The sequence below is a fragment of the Nanorana parkeri genome, unplaced genomic scaffold (genome assembly GCF_000935625.1).
Source record: "Nanorana parkeri isolate BGI_ZX_2015 unplaced genomic scaffold, ASM93562v1 scaffold123, whole genome shotgun sequence".
Lineage (NCBI taxonomy): Eukaryota > Metazoa > Chordata > Amphibia > Anura > Dicroglossidae > Nanorana > Nanorana parkeri.
This window is the reverse complement of record NW_017306391.1, coordinates 683,575-695,414: the sequence shown is the minus strand read 5'-3', so window position 1 is coordinate 695,414 and position 11,840 is coordinate 683,575. Positions and strand designations below refer to the sequence as shown.

Genomic DNA, 11,840 nt, shown 5'->3' with positions numbered 1-11,840 from the left:
ATTTGACATTCTCAGCCGTCAAATACTACATCGTAGTCGGAAACTCCCGAGTGCTATTCGTGAGTTTCCGAATCCTATTGGGTCTGTGAGCTGAGGTGTCATATGAAAAGCATATGAAAAGCATTATGACGCCTCGGCTCACAGACCCGAATAGCATAGCATTTCGACCGGACTACCGCTAACGAATTTCTGGAAATCGGGAATTCACATTCGTTTGCATTAGTTTTAGCTGTAATTTGGAATTCGGATGCATCCGAATGTCCGAAAATTCGTCCGAATTTAGATTCGAAACGAATCGCACATGTCTACTGTACATTATTCTTATAATGGTCCAAAATTCTCTTCTATAAGAATATATATTTTTTTATTATTTTTAAGGGCACACAAACTATTTAGCTTTCAATTTTTAAACAAGGATAAGTTAGCCATCAACAAAATAATAGTACCTGGTCAAATTGAGGAATTTAACATCTGTCATTAAGAACTATTTGTTATGCATACACACAAAATGCAAAGTTAGATAAAATAGTTTCCCTTTCTGGGATGTTTTCAGATTACATATTGTAAACTCTCCAAATAATACAGATGCACAAACAAAGAATTGTGGTCTGTTACACATTCATTATGATAGAGTCAGTAAGGGGTTGATTAACAAAATGAAAATAGACTATTCACTTTGCAAGGGAATTTGCACTTTGCAGGGGAAGTTTCCTTTAGCTTACTAAATGCGGTAAAGTTCTGCTGACTTCCATCATTCAATCATGTGCAAGCAAAAATATTTTTTTTTCCCTGCACGTGATTGGGTATTCTTTGCAAAGTGAAATATCACTGCATTCACCAAACCAAGGGAAACTCCCCTTGCAATGTGCAAACTCCCTTGCAAATTGAATGGCCTATTTGCTTTAAGTAAATCAACCCCTATGAGTGGACTCCACTAGCTGTGTCCCATGGCACTTTGGTCACTCCTTTTGTAACCAGTTCTTTGGAAATTTGTCTGATGTATCCCACATACCTTAGAAAATAAGGCAAATCTTCTCAATCTGCTCTTCCAGAATTTAAAGAAAGCTTGGCAACAGGACTTTATCAATCATATAGTATATATATTTACTTTACTGATCATTAAATATCATACCTTTTCCTGCACAAATAATTATTTAACAGAATAATTCTGCTGTATTTGTTGCCTAGCATTAACAATAACTAGATAATCAAGAACTAACATAATTCACCAAAATAAAGTCAGAGTTGTGTCAAAGAACGCTTTAACAAAATGCAAAAAAAGTAACACCATTTTCTAATTGTAAAAATAGCAGCTTACTGGAACACTTACTTCCCTTTGAGCAGTATACTTAAACGGTCATCTACAGATGTTTTATCCTCCACTGCATAGGTCTCTCCTTTTCTTAAGGTCTGAATGCTGCAAAACTGGCCAGTGAGTCTCTTAAACAGCTCAGGGGGCACGTGAAGAGGCTCAAAAATTTTCTGATAGATACCCTTCAGCTTCTTTTCTATCTTGATCTAGAATTTTATAAAAAGCAATGTAGCTATCATATTCGTTTGCAAAATAGGAAATACATTTCTCTGGGCATAGTGACCCAAAGCCTATAAGCCTCAGCATCCTGCACTGTTCAGAAAAAAAGCCATTGGCTGGGCTGGACATTTTGGGCCATGAACAAACTCCCCTTAATGCACAGAATGAAAAACTTGCATACATAAACTTGTATGCAAGTATTAGCTTGGGGAAGAAACTCTTGCGATGGGGCAAATTTTTATATCAACCTGGTCAAGCAGTCCTGGGACAAGTATGTGACCATCCCAATTTATAAGAAATGTTCAGGTGTTCAGGCTTGGGGAATTAATTCATGAGGGTCAGCACCTGTGGGCCCAATCCTATCCAACAATTTGTGGCTCCTGGCATAACTGACTTCTGGCCTCTGTTAGATTGTACAGGGATTCCAGTGCCACTAATCTGCAGCAAGCAGGAAAAGGTAACATTTTCTGCAAGAAGTATTTAGTGTTACAGATGATCTACTCTTTTACTTTCTTCTTTCAGGAGTATCTTTTATGGCATCACAAACAGGGATGTGAACAGCAGGTTCTGATGAAGGGGGCGTGCCCCTGAAACACGTAGACCTTTTGAACTCACAGGGGCAGAGGACGCTGATGTGATACATCCTTTCAGACTCCCGCTGCTAGAGATTTCGAGTTCCATCGACCTTTACATGCTTTTAACTACCGACTTTTTTGTAAGTACAATTCTAGTTGTGTGTTGTACTAATAAATTACGTTTTTACACTATGGAGGCGCTCTGTTTTGTCCTTTGTTAGCCACCAGGCTTTGTCATTCTATTTGGACATAAAGGAACAATGTAAGGCCAAAGGGATGATCTGTGTTTACTTACATGGCAAACATACACAATGCAATATTTATATTGTAATGTTTTTGAAAAGTAGTGTATGTAACAGGAAATGCATACGGAACGCTATTTTTTGCTAATGATAATGTGTGGTGACGGTAGGGATGCATCGATACTGATACTGGTATCTGTGCATCCCTACTGTCACCACACATTATTATCATGAGGAAAAAATAGTGTTCTGTATGCATCTCTTGTTACATATACTATATTAAATCATTACATGCCGCCCAGCTTCCTGATTGACTGGGAAGCCGGCTCCATGCTTTCTCGTCACCTGGTGACGAGGGAGCATGGAGACAGGTTCATGGCTAATCAGGAAGCCAGGTGGAAAGTCATTACACACCGCCCGGCTTCCATAATGGGAGTTCCGGTATCAGTATTCGGTATCTCGATACCGAAAAAAATTGGTACTTGATACCGAAAAACAGTTATTAGTGCATCCCTAGGTGACAGCTACAAAAACTATAGCCATCATGTTATTAGGTCTACAATATAGTATATTAAAGCATTATAACCAAAGTGCTCTATGTAGGCAGTTTAATAATTTATTCCATAAAGTCAACACGTGCCCGGACTACGCACTTTAAAAGATTTACATATTCGGAGCAAGCAGAAAATATACTTTAAAACAAGCACCTGCTTATCTCTGTAGCTAGAGGCATTGTTGAAGAATTTGTAATCAACGTTCACGACAGAGGCACAGAAATCTTTGGTTTATTCCTATTACACTCTATAGTACCAAAATCATAGCAACCTGCCAGCCTTCTAATTCAAACAAGCATCAGATTAAATAATTATAATCTTACTGAAACTAGACTTCAGAGTCTTTGCTTTATCTTTGTTTGTTGTGATCTTTGAGGATCTTTGAGAATTCATTATTTCGCATTACAAGCAGGTACAGAGGTCAGGAATGGCTTGTTTAAAAGGTGTTTACTTCTTGTTAAGAATATGTATATATTTAATTTCCAAAGACTGGACACAATTGCAAAAAAACATTGCAAGTACTTTCTAATGCATATGGTTCTAATGTAAATTTAAAAACTGTGAGAAGAAAAAAAAAGCCTATGAAATATGTGTCAAATGTTAATATAGCAAGCCATAGTTGCTACCAATTACATCTTTCCACACCAAGTTTTAAAGGTCAAGGGGTAGCAACCCAAGCCACTTCAGCTCTTATTTTGTACTTACTGGTCTTTTCTTATATACCAGATATATAAAATGCATAAAATTGATCCCAAGGAAAGTAGCATTCCAAATCATTATGTCCAAAGCACAGCGGAAAAGACTTGCCCAAATAATAAAGAAGGCACAGCCTGTTAAAAAAATAGAGTATGTTCAAAACAAAGTGAAGCCATACATATACACTCTAAATATTATACATTTAATTTATTGCAAATTTCATATCCCATTTACATTATATGCTTGATAATTGTGTTCTTACAGGGCTATCTAGTAAAGCACTGCAAAAGGCATGTAGCATAATGTGAAGTCACTCAGCTATTTGAGACGGTTCCTAAGTAGTTACTGTGGATTGCTGCACTTTGCACATTAAAAGTACATTGCTGATACATTACCAGTGTAAGGTCTGGCCTGCTCCCTAATATCTGAAGTAAAATACAGTTGCGTAGGGCTGGCCACAGTGGAATAGCTATGCTGGACACTTTACCTTCCATTAAATTATGTATAACTTTTCTCTACAGATTTCTGAGTAGAAAAAAAAGAGTGCACTGGATTGTGCAGATATAAACACTTTTTAATGAATAAAAATGATAAAACTGCACTTACAAAAGTGGTTTCATCAGGACATAGCACCAGGAGAACCCCCTCCAATGATACCCAAGGTCACACAAGCAGATGCTGAAGATACTCTTGCTAGGTAGCTAGGAGGACCAGGAGAGATGTGAGAAGGGATGGTAACTTTTGAGTGGACACTGCATGAACCAAAGGGTAGAAATGTACACAAATGTCCCCACAAAAGTGTGGCAACAGAGGACCGAAGAGCGTCTTCAGTATCTGTAGGTGTGACCTTGTTCACCATTGGAGTGGGTTCTCCTGGTGACATGCCCTGATCAAGGCATTGTATTGCAAGGACAATTTTATAATTTCTATTTAATAAAAGGTGTTTTTATCTGCATTATATGGTCTGCTCTGTTTTGTATTTCTATTTGCATGCTTATATGGCCTTACAGTATATGCATGGTTTTCAACGACTAGCAGGCTTCCCTTGGTGCCAGTGAAGTGTGGGACATTTAAAGATTTTCAATACTTTTCTGACTTTCTATACTCTATTTTAGCTGGAGTTCTCTTTTATAGGACATCAGTGCTAAAAGAAACATTTGGGCTGCCAAGAATTGTAAGATAGCCTATACTTGTAGGATTTAAAGAGACAATAGTCCATTCAAGGCACAGTGACAGTGTCTGTGTAAAAGGCCCCTATGACCCATTAATACTCCCCCTTTCGGCGATCCCTCGCTTCTTCTTCCTCTTTCACAGACATCACGAAATACACCTTGCTTCAGGGTATGGGGAAGCATATGACCGCCTTCCATAAAGAAGTGCTGGGGCCTAGTGGCTGATTACTAGAGCAACAACATGACAACAATCATGACATCACCACGCCCTAAGAGCTCCAACATCAAATGGCACGGGGTATTTTGGACGCAACAGAGGAAGTGATTGATGAAGAGTATCAGTGGGTCATGGGGTGTCATTTACACAGACACTGTCACTTAGCCCTGAATATTTTGAAGCATTATCTTTTAGTTTTTTACTGTTCATGGCCCTGAACAGATTTTCCCTCACTTCCTGTCCCAGTGAAAATGCTGTCACTAGAATAATAAAAAAGGGGAAATGTCTTGAACTGCGATATAATGAATGAATGGAAATTAGGGATGCACCGATGCCGGTTTTTCGGTATCGAGTACGAGTACCGATACTTACATTTCGTTACTCGTCAATACCGAGTACCGATACCAGCACTTCCGGTAGCATAGAGCCGTCTTCCCGGGCAATCAGGAAGCCAGGAAGGCTTCTTGATTGCCCAGGAAGCCGACTCCATATTGTTTGGCCGGCTGGATGCTGATTGCACACAGGAGACGGCAGATCTGACCGAGGAACTGAATGCTAAGGATCTATGTGCGGGGAATTAGGTACCTGCGGGGGGGGGGTGCATATTATCAGATTTGTTTGCCCGGCTCGACACTGATTGGCTGGGAAGCCGGCTTCCCGGCCAATCAGCATCAAGCCAGCCAAACATCATGGTGCCAGCTTTCCGGCTCCATCTTTCCTTCCTCTGACCGGAAGTTCTAGTAGCGGGAAAGGTATCGGAGGCACCGATACCGATACTAGTATTGGTATCGGTGCATCCCTAATGGAAATGAAGACTTTTTATTGCTTGTTGTGGCTAGAGATACAGTATTTTTCCATATATACGTACCAACTGTGTGCAGGATACAATCATCAATGAGTGAATACACGTACAAGATTTAAAACACCCAAATATTTCTGAATTATTAAAACAATGTGCATAATAATAAAGGGGTCAAAGCATCAGCAAAAGCTATTACCTGCAAGTGATGTGCAACATGAATATAGGAAAAAAAGAGTTAAAGCCACCTTAAAGTGGAACAATCTACTTGGAAGGTACCGTTACCTAAAATTATACACACCAACGTATTTTTTTTTTAAATATATATATATATATATGTATTTAACCATACTGACACACAGCAAGTATGCCTAAAGTGCCTTCATTATAGATAAGCAGCATTACCAATCATTTAAAACCCTTCAAATATCCTAAATATCAACATAGAAATAGATTTTTAAAAGGCTGTCTGATCTGTGGTTTATATTTTTCAGGCTGTCTACTAAGCCACAAATCTTGTGTCAAGCCCTGACATTTAATCCAGCCAATATAATTCCATGACCTATTTATATTTCCTCCACACAATCTAAAAGTTGGAAAAGCAAAGTCACTGCACAGACATCAAAGCGACTGGCATAACCAATTAAAAAGTAGAAAAATAATCTGTATTTTATAATAATGTCATAAGGTGACTACTGATGAGCAACATACAGGTTTGTTTTTTTAGGAAAATGAAAGGCAAAGTTCACCTTTTGCAAAAAATCAATAAATGCACACACATTAGTAAAAGAAAAAAAAATGTCAACTGATTGATTTTTTTGCACTGGAGCCTGCAAAGCATTGCAACCATGATCAGTGGATAGAGGGTGCAATGCTCTGACTACTGCAGACTCTTCCTCCCAGCCCATTTCCAAACTGAAATATTGACTTTCAGTTGCAGGGATGTGAGGAAGTGTCAATGGAACTACAAGTGGGGTGACATCACCACACCTGTACTCTGTTCAGTCCCTCTGCCTTGGTGGCAGTCCCCTGTTCAGTCTCTCTGCGTGGAGACTTCTAGTCCTGTCAAAGGATCTGTGAATGGATTGCACGGGGGTGTGGGCAGAGCCAATTTCAAGTATATACGGATTCCTGTGGGGAGAATCTGGTAAGAAGGCAGTTGTTTGGGGAGGCTGCGGATGTGACCATGTTTCATGTTAGACCCTTAATATGTGTGTAACATGAAATATGGTTAAAAAAATGCAGTTAGTCTTTAAAGGGAACTGGTCAGGATAGAAATATGCAAGCTGCTATTGTTGAATTGGTCATAAAGGACATCTTAATTTACCTTTATTATTCTTATCCTACTGTTTCGGTGGTGAAATGTAAGCAGCCAAACCACTCCCTAGGCCTGGTGCATTTTTCAATGAGTGCAGTATGTCTCAGACACATTTCAGGCTGCCTCCCTGGTATATGGATGATATAAAACATCTCTCTCTCTCTCTTAGTTCTACTGCAACACTAGCCACTGCATCAGTGCCTCTTATTCTTCTATTGGATTTTTACTATGAGCCAGCCATTTTACCCCCCAAGCAGAGAGTCCCCTGATCCCCGCATGGAGTTCTAATATGGTGCAGTAATGTTTAAAGGAAGAGTTACGACACAATGGAGATGTAATCAATGTACCAATGTTAGGAAAAAAAAGGATCCACAGGATCTGGACACGATTGTTCCAGAATCACTGGTCAGTAACTTCTCCCTTCAAAAATGTAACCCCCTCCATTCAGCTGCCTTACACTTCCTTCACTATTTAATGGAATAAAAGCATTGGACCTGCAAGGTTTATCTTATTGGTGTGGTGGGCAAAGAGTCAGTACAGGTGATCTGACTACCGAACAGGCATCTTTTACATTCCAGAGGATCTCCACTATCTCCATGGTTTGTAGTGTCAAATTGCAGGATTGTGAATTTAAGCTCCATACTCTGTTTAATAGTCCATTTACAATACTGTTTTCTCAATGCTACATTGAATAAAGATGTATCTGGACTATTAAACGGTCTGTGTTGCTTCAATTCAAAAATCCTGCAATTTCAGTACTTAGTGAGTCACTGACTTGAAGCACGCATATGTATATCACATGTTATAGGACAGTGGCTTACACAGTGGTAGAATAATAATAATGACCACCAGGTACATCTACCTACAAGAACAAGCTACATTCCGCATTGCTATGCCTACAGTGGATTAATCACCTTTCAAAAGTGTAAAATCTTTTTTTCTGGTGCTCAAACCAGAAAATAAACAATTTAGCAGTGAACACAAAATATACACGGTCCCCAGTTCTTTCAGGATTTTAGGATGCTTGACATCCTCCATGTTATTTGAGTGACACCATAAAAACACTGGCAACCTAGGCTGTGGGAAAAGTAGGATATCCTAAGCAGAAAGATGATGTGGCACAAAAAAAAAGTTAAAAGGTGAAGAAAATACCTCTTTCTCCATTTTCACACTATGGCTTGAACTTTCTTCCTTTCAGCATCTCTGAATACCCTGCAATCTAACTCTCCCACAATCCACCCTTTCAGGGCAGTTCATACCAGCTGCGTTGGAGCTCTGCTGCCCCAATGCATAGACCAGCAAACTGTCTTCCTTTACCCCTTAGTGACACAGCTTCAGAAATTTGTTTTCGTTCCGTGGGACCAGAGCAATTTTGCCATTTTTGCTATGTGTTTGTTTAATCATATTTTCCATCTACCTCATTCATTGCACCTACACATATTATATGCAATTTTCTAAAGGATAAAATGGGCTTTAATTTGATGTGACATATGCCTATATAAATTCTTATGTTTTTATAAACAATACAAAAAAATGCAAACAAATTGGAAAAAAAACATTTTTTTCACGGTTTTGGCGATAATAATGTGTACTAATTAGTGTAGCTAACAGAAAGTAATTCATAATAAATTATTTTATTTATCCTGATTTATAGGGTATATCATATGCCTGGGATTTCAGTTTATTTTGGCAGTTATAGGTCACAAAAAAGGAATTAAATTCAATTTTAGTGTGGAACAAATTTAGAATGTGGTTTGTTTGTCTCCTAACTTTAATAGCCTCCTCAGCACAATTTTTTTTTCCTTTTTGTATTTTTTTTTCCTTTTTTAAATAATTTTTAAACATTTAAAAAATGTATAAAAACGGTTTAATTTTTTGTTTTAAACCAGGGGGCGCTAAAGGATTCATTTTTTTATTTACAGGGGCTTTGACACTTAGCATTCTGAGGAGACAGTGTATTTTCCTCAGTGATACTTTGTATCACTTTTGTAGCACACTTTTTCAGCTTGCAGCTACAAAACACAGTGGCTGTAACAGCACTGTGATCACTGAGATCAGCTATCGCAGTGATCATGGTGCTGGGACCCCCTGAATTGGTATTGATGGTCTGCCTCAGACACTGAGGGACCCAGCAACAATATTAACTCAATGAGAGCTGGTCGCTCCATGGACCAGTGCTCATTTTACCACCACCATTATCATTTTATGACGGGATTATTCTGTCACTGGTTTTTAACGAACTGAAAGATCATGATGGAATAGTCCCATCATTGGTCGGGAAGGGGTTAAACAGACTCAGTTGTGGTGGTTGGAACTGACGAAAGTACTGCATTCAGTACTTTATTGTTCAGCAAAGCATGGTGTAGCGTGGTACAACTGCAGCGCACTTCGCTGTGCCAGCAGGCCCGGCGCTACCGCAGGGCAAGTCAGGCAGCCGCCTGAAGGCGCTGCAGGGTGAGGGTGGAAAAAACAGGGCATTTTGACAAGTACTTGTTCTTTTCAAAATGCCCCGATGTTTGCGCTATGTTTTTTTTTTTTTCCCACACCTTCGGTGCGGGAGAGCAGCGGCGAGTCAGCGCTGGTCTGGTGGGAGGAGCTCCAGGTGGGGTCCTAAGTTAGCTGGTCGGCGACTGCAAGAGGATCCCGACACGCGCGTCACCTCAGGCAGTCGCCGGCCAGCTAAATATGAATATAAATATAGGATGATGAATTCCTATATATTTATATGAAACAAGATGTTTAAATGTTTATCATAACTGCTTATGCCGTGCATGTGGCTGTGTGGTCCAGGGAGGCGCTATGCCTAAAATCAATTTTAACTGTTTTGGGGTCATCGTGGATATATTAGAATGTTTTTATCTTTATTTATGAATTTATTTGTATGAATAAAAAATATTTATTGAAAGACATAAGTATAAAAGCCCCACTTTCTCTATCCCCTTTTTTTACAATTATATTTAGGGGTGTGGTGTCTTGTTCCTTCTGGTGGCTCGGAACCTCTTTTCTTTGTGTTCACTTCCAATATTAGAAAAATCTTACTTTCAAGCAGAATCCAGGAAATAGTTTTTTTGCAAACTTACATAGCTGATAACCAGAGGGCAACTGGGGATTCTGCGAATCACGGTAATAGTCCATACTACATACAGCGATAGCCGTGATGTACTGGCTGATGTTCCAGTGGCTTCCCATCTGCACACTGAACACAGGAAGTTCCACGGCACTGCTGCCATTCGGAGAACACCATGTAATTTTTGATGGAGAATGCCCTGTATTTTTTGGCGAAGATTGTGACATCATCCTCCCCTCCTCTTTACCTCATCTAATTGTTGTTCATGGCTACCCTACCATTTTTGTCTCTAACACCTCTGCCATCTATTTTTAATAAATATAGTTTTTATTCTAAAGGGTTAGTAAACATAAAATGTGTACATTATATAGCCTTTTCAATATTTAAATTAGTAAATATAGAATGTTTTTTAGCTGTGAGAGAGCTCATAATCCTCAAACGCATGCTTTTGAACACAAAAGAGCCATTATTTCTGAGATGATATTACCCTCTATTGATTTTTATAGGAGTCCAACTAAACCAGCAGTTTAAGCCCTGATGAAAGCCCCAGATAAGGTTCACGTATCTTGAGACTTCTGTGATTAAGTAAAATATACTTGGACTCTTAAACCTTTGGTGTGGTACTCTTGTTCTCCATATACCTTCTGTTTAACCAAGGCACCCTTGAGGCCCCTTCATGGTAAAGAGCAGTTCTACCAGATGTATTCTGTTCCACAGTATGGACTTGCGTTCATTCTAAGGAAAGAAACCAGCTTTGGATCCGTTGTCCCCTGCTTATATGTATCAGTCAATGTTTTAGTCTCCTACAGAATCATGGCCTTGCCCTCATGGAGTCCTTTTCTAATTCTGCCTCAAAGGAAGGCATAAGTGATTCTGTAATGCTACACTATGGGTTAACTTCTTTTTTTTTTGCATATACACAATTTACTGGCTATAGAAAGTGTTTGTATGTTTAAGCATCTCATTGTTCATTTTCATCCTGTCAGGAAAAAAAAAAATGTACTTTAATGACTTGCGTGCCTTTTCCCATTATCTGCTAAGATTCATTAAAAACTATCATTGCTTTGTCTGTAAATTGCAGCACAAATCTGTCGGTGTGAGGACAGCATCACCACAAAATGGCCACCAAATGAGCAATAAAATGGTGTTCTCGGCTGTGACAGTAGGGTGCTGAGGGTTGGCTATGTGTAATGCTGCCCTAAGAATGTCATTTTTGTTTGTCGCCTAGCAGCTTATTGTCAAAGATCTGGAGACATCCTTCAAAAAGTATTTTTCTAAAGTAATTTGACAGTTTGCAGGGCAACACGCTTGTTCTGAAATGGAGTCGGCTAACCTGCAGTTCTGCAGTTCATACTGTAAGATAAGACTATTTATATAATCCTCTCCTGCAAAGTGAAAGCAAATGTCTTGTACAGGGAAGCGGAACCCTATACACAGAAATCAGGACTACCTGTACAGACAAATGGACAATTTATGGTAAATGGAGAGATAATACAATGGGGAAAAAACTATTTTTGTATAATTTTTGTGCACAGTAAATTTTCTTGTAATTTAAACAATACAAAATTGCTTCTGACAATTTTTTATTTAATGGATGTGGATATAATGTTGACCTAGAAAGATTTAAAGTTATTAAATATTCAAAAACTATGCAACTTGAAAAAAAAAA

At 38.9% G+C, this 11,840-nt stretch overlaps 1 protein-coding gene across 1 annotated transcript in view; it reads right to left on the bottom strand.

Moving 5' to 3' along the window:
• The window catches only part of BVES (blood vessel epicardial substance), a 37,505-nt gene that overhangs the window by 4,177 nt on the left and 21,488 nt on the right, over window positions 1-11,840 (bottom strand). The window contains exons 3-4 of the mRNA XM_018553519.1: window positions 3,608-3,732; window positions 1,331-1,518 (exon numbers count right to left, since the gene is read on the bottom strand). Coding sequence (XP_018409021.1) covers window positions 1,331-1,518; window positions 3,608-3,732 — 313 coding nt within the window. The remainder of the gene's footprint in view (window positions 1-1,330; window positions 1,519-3,607; window positions 3,733-11,840) is intronic.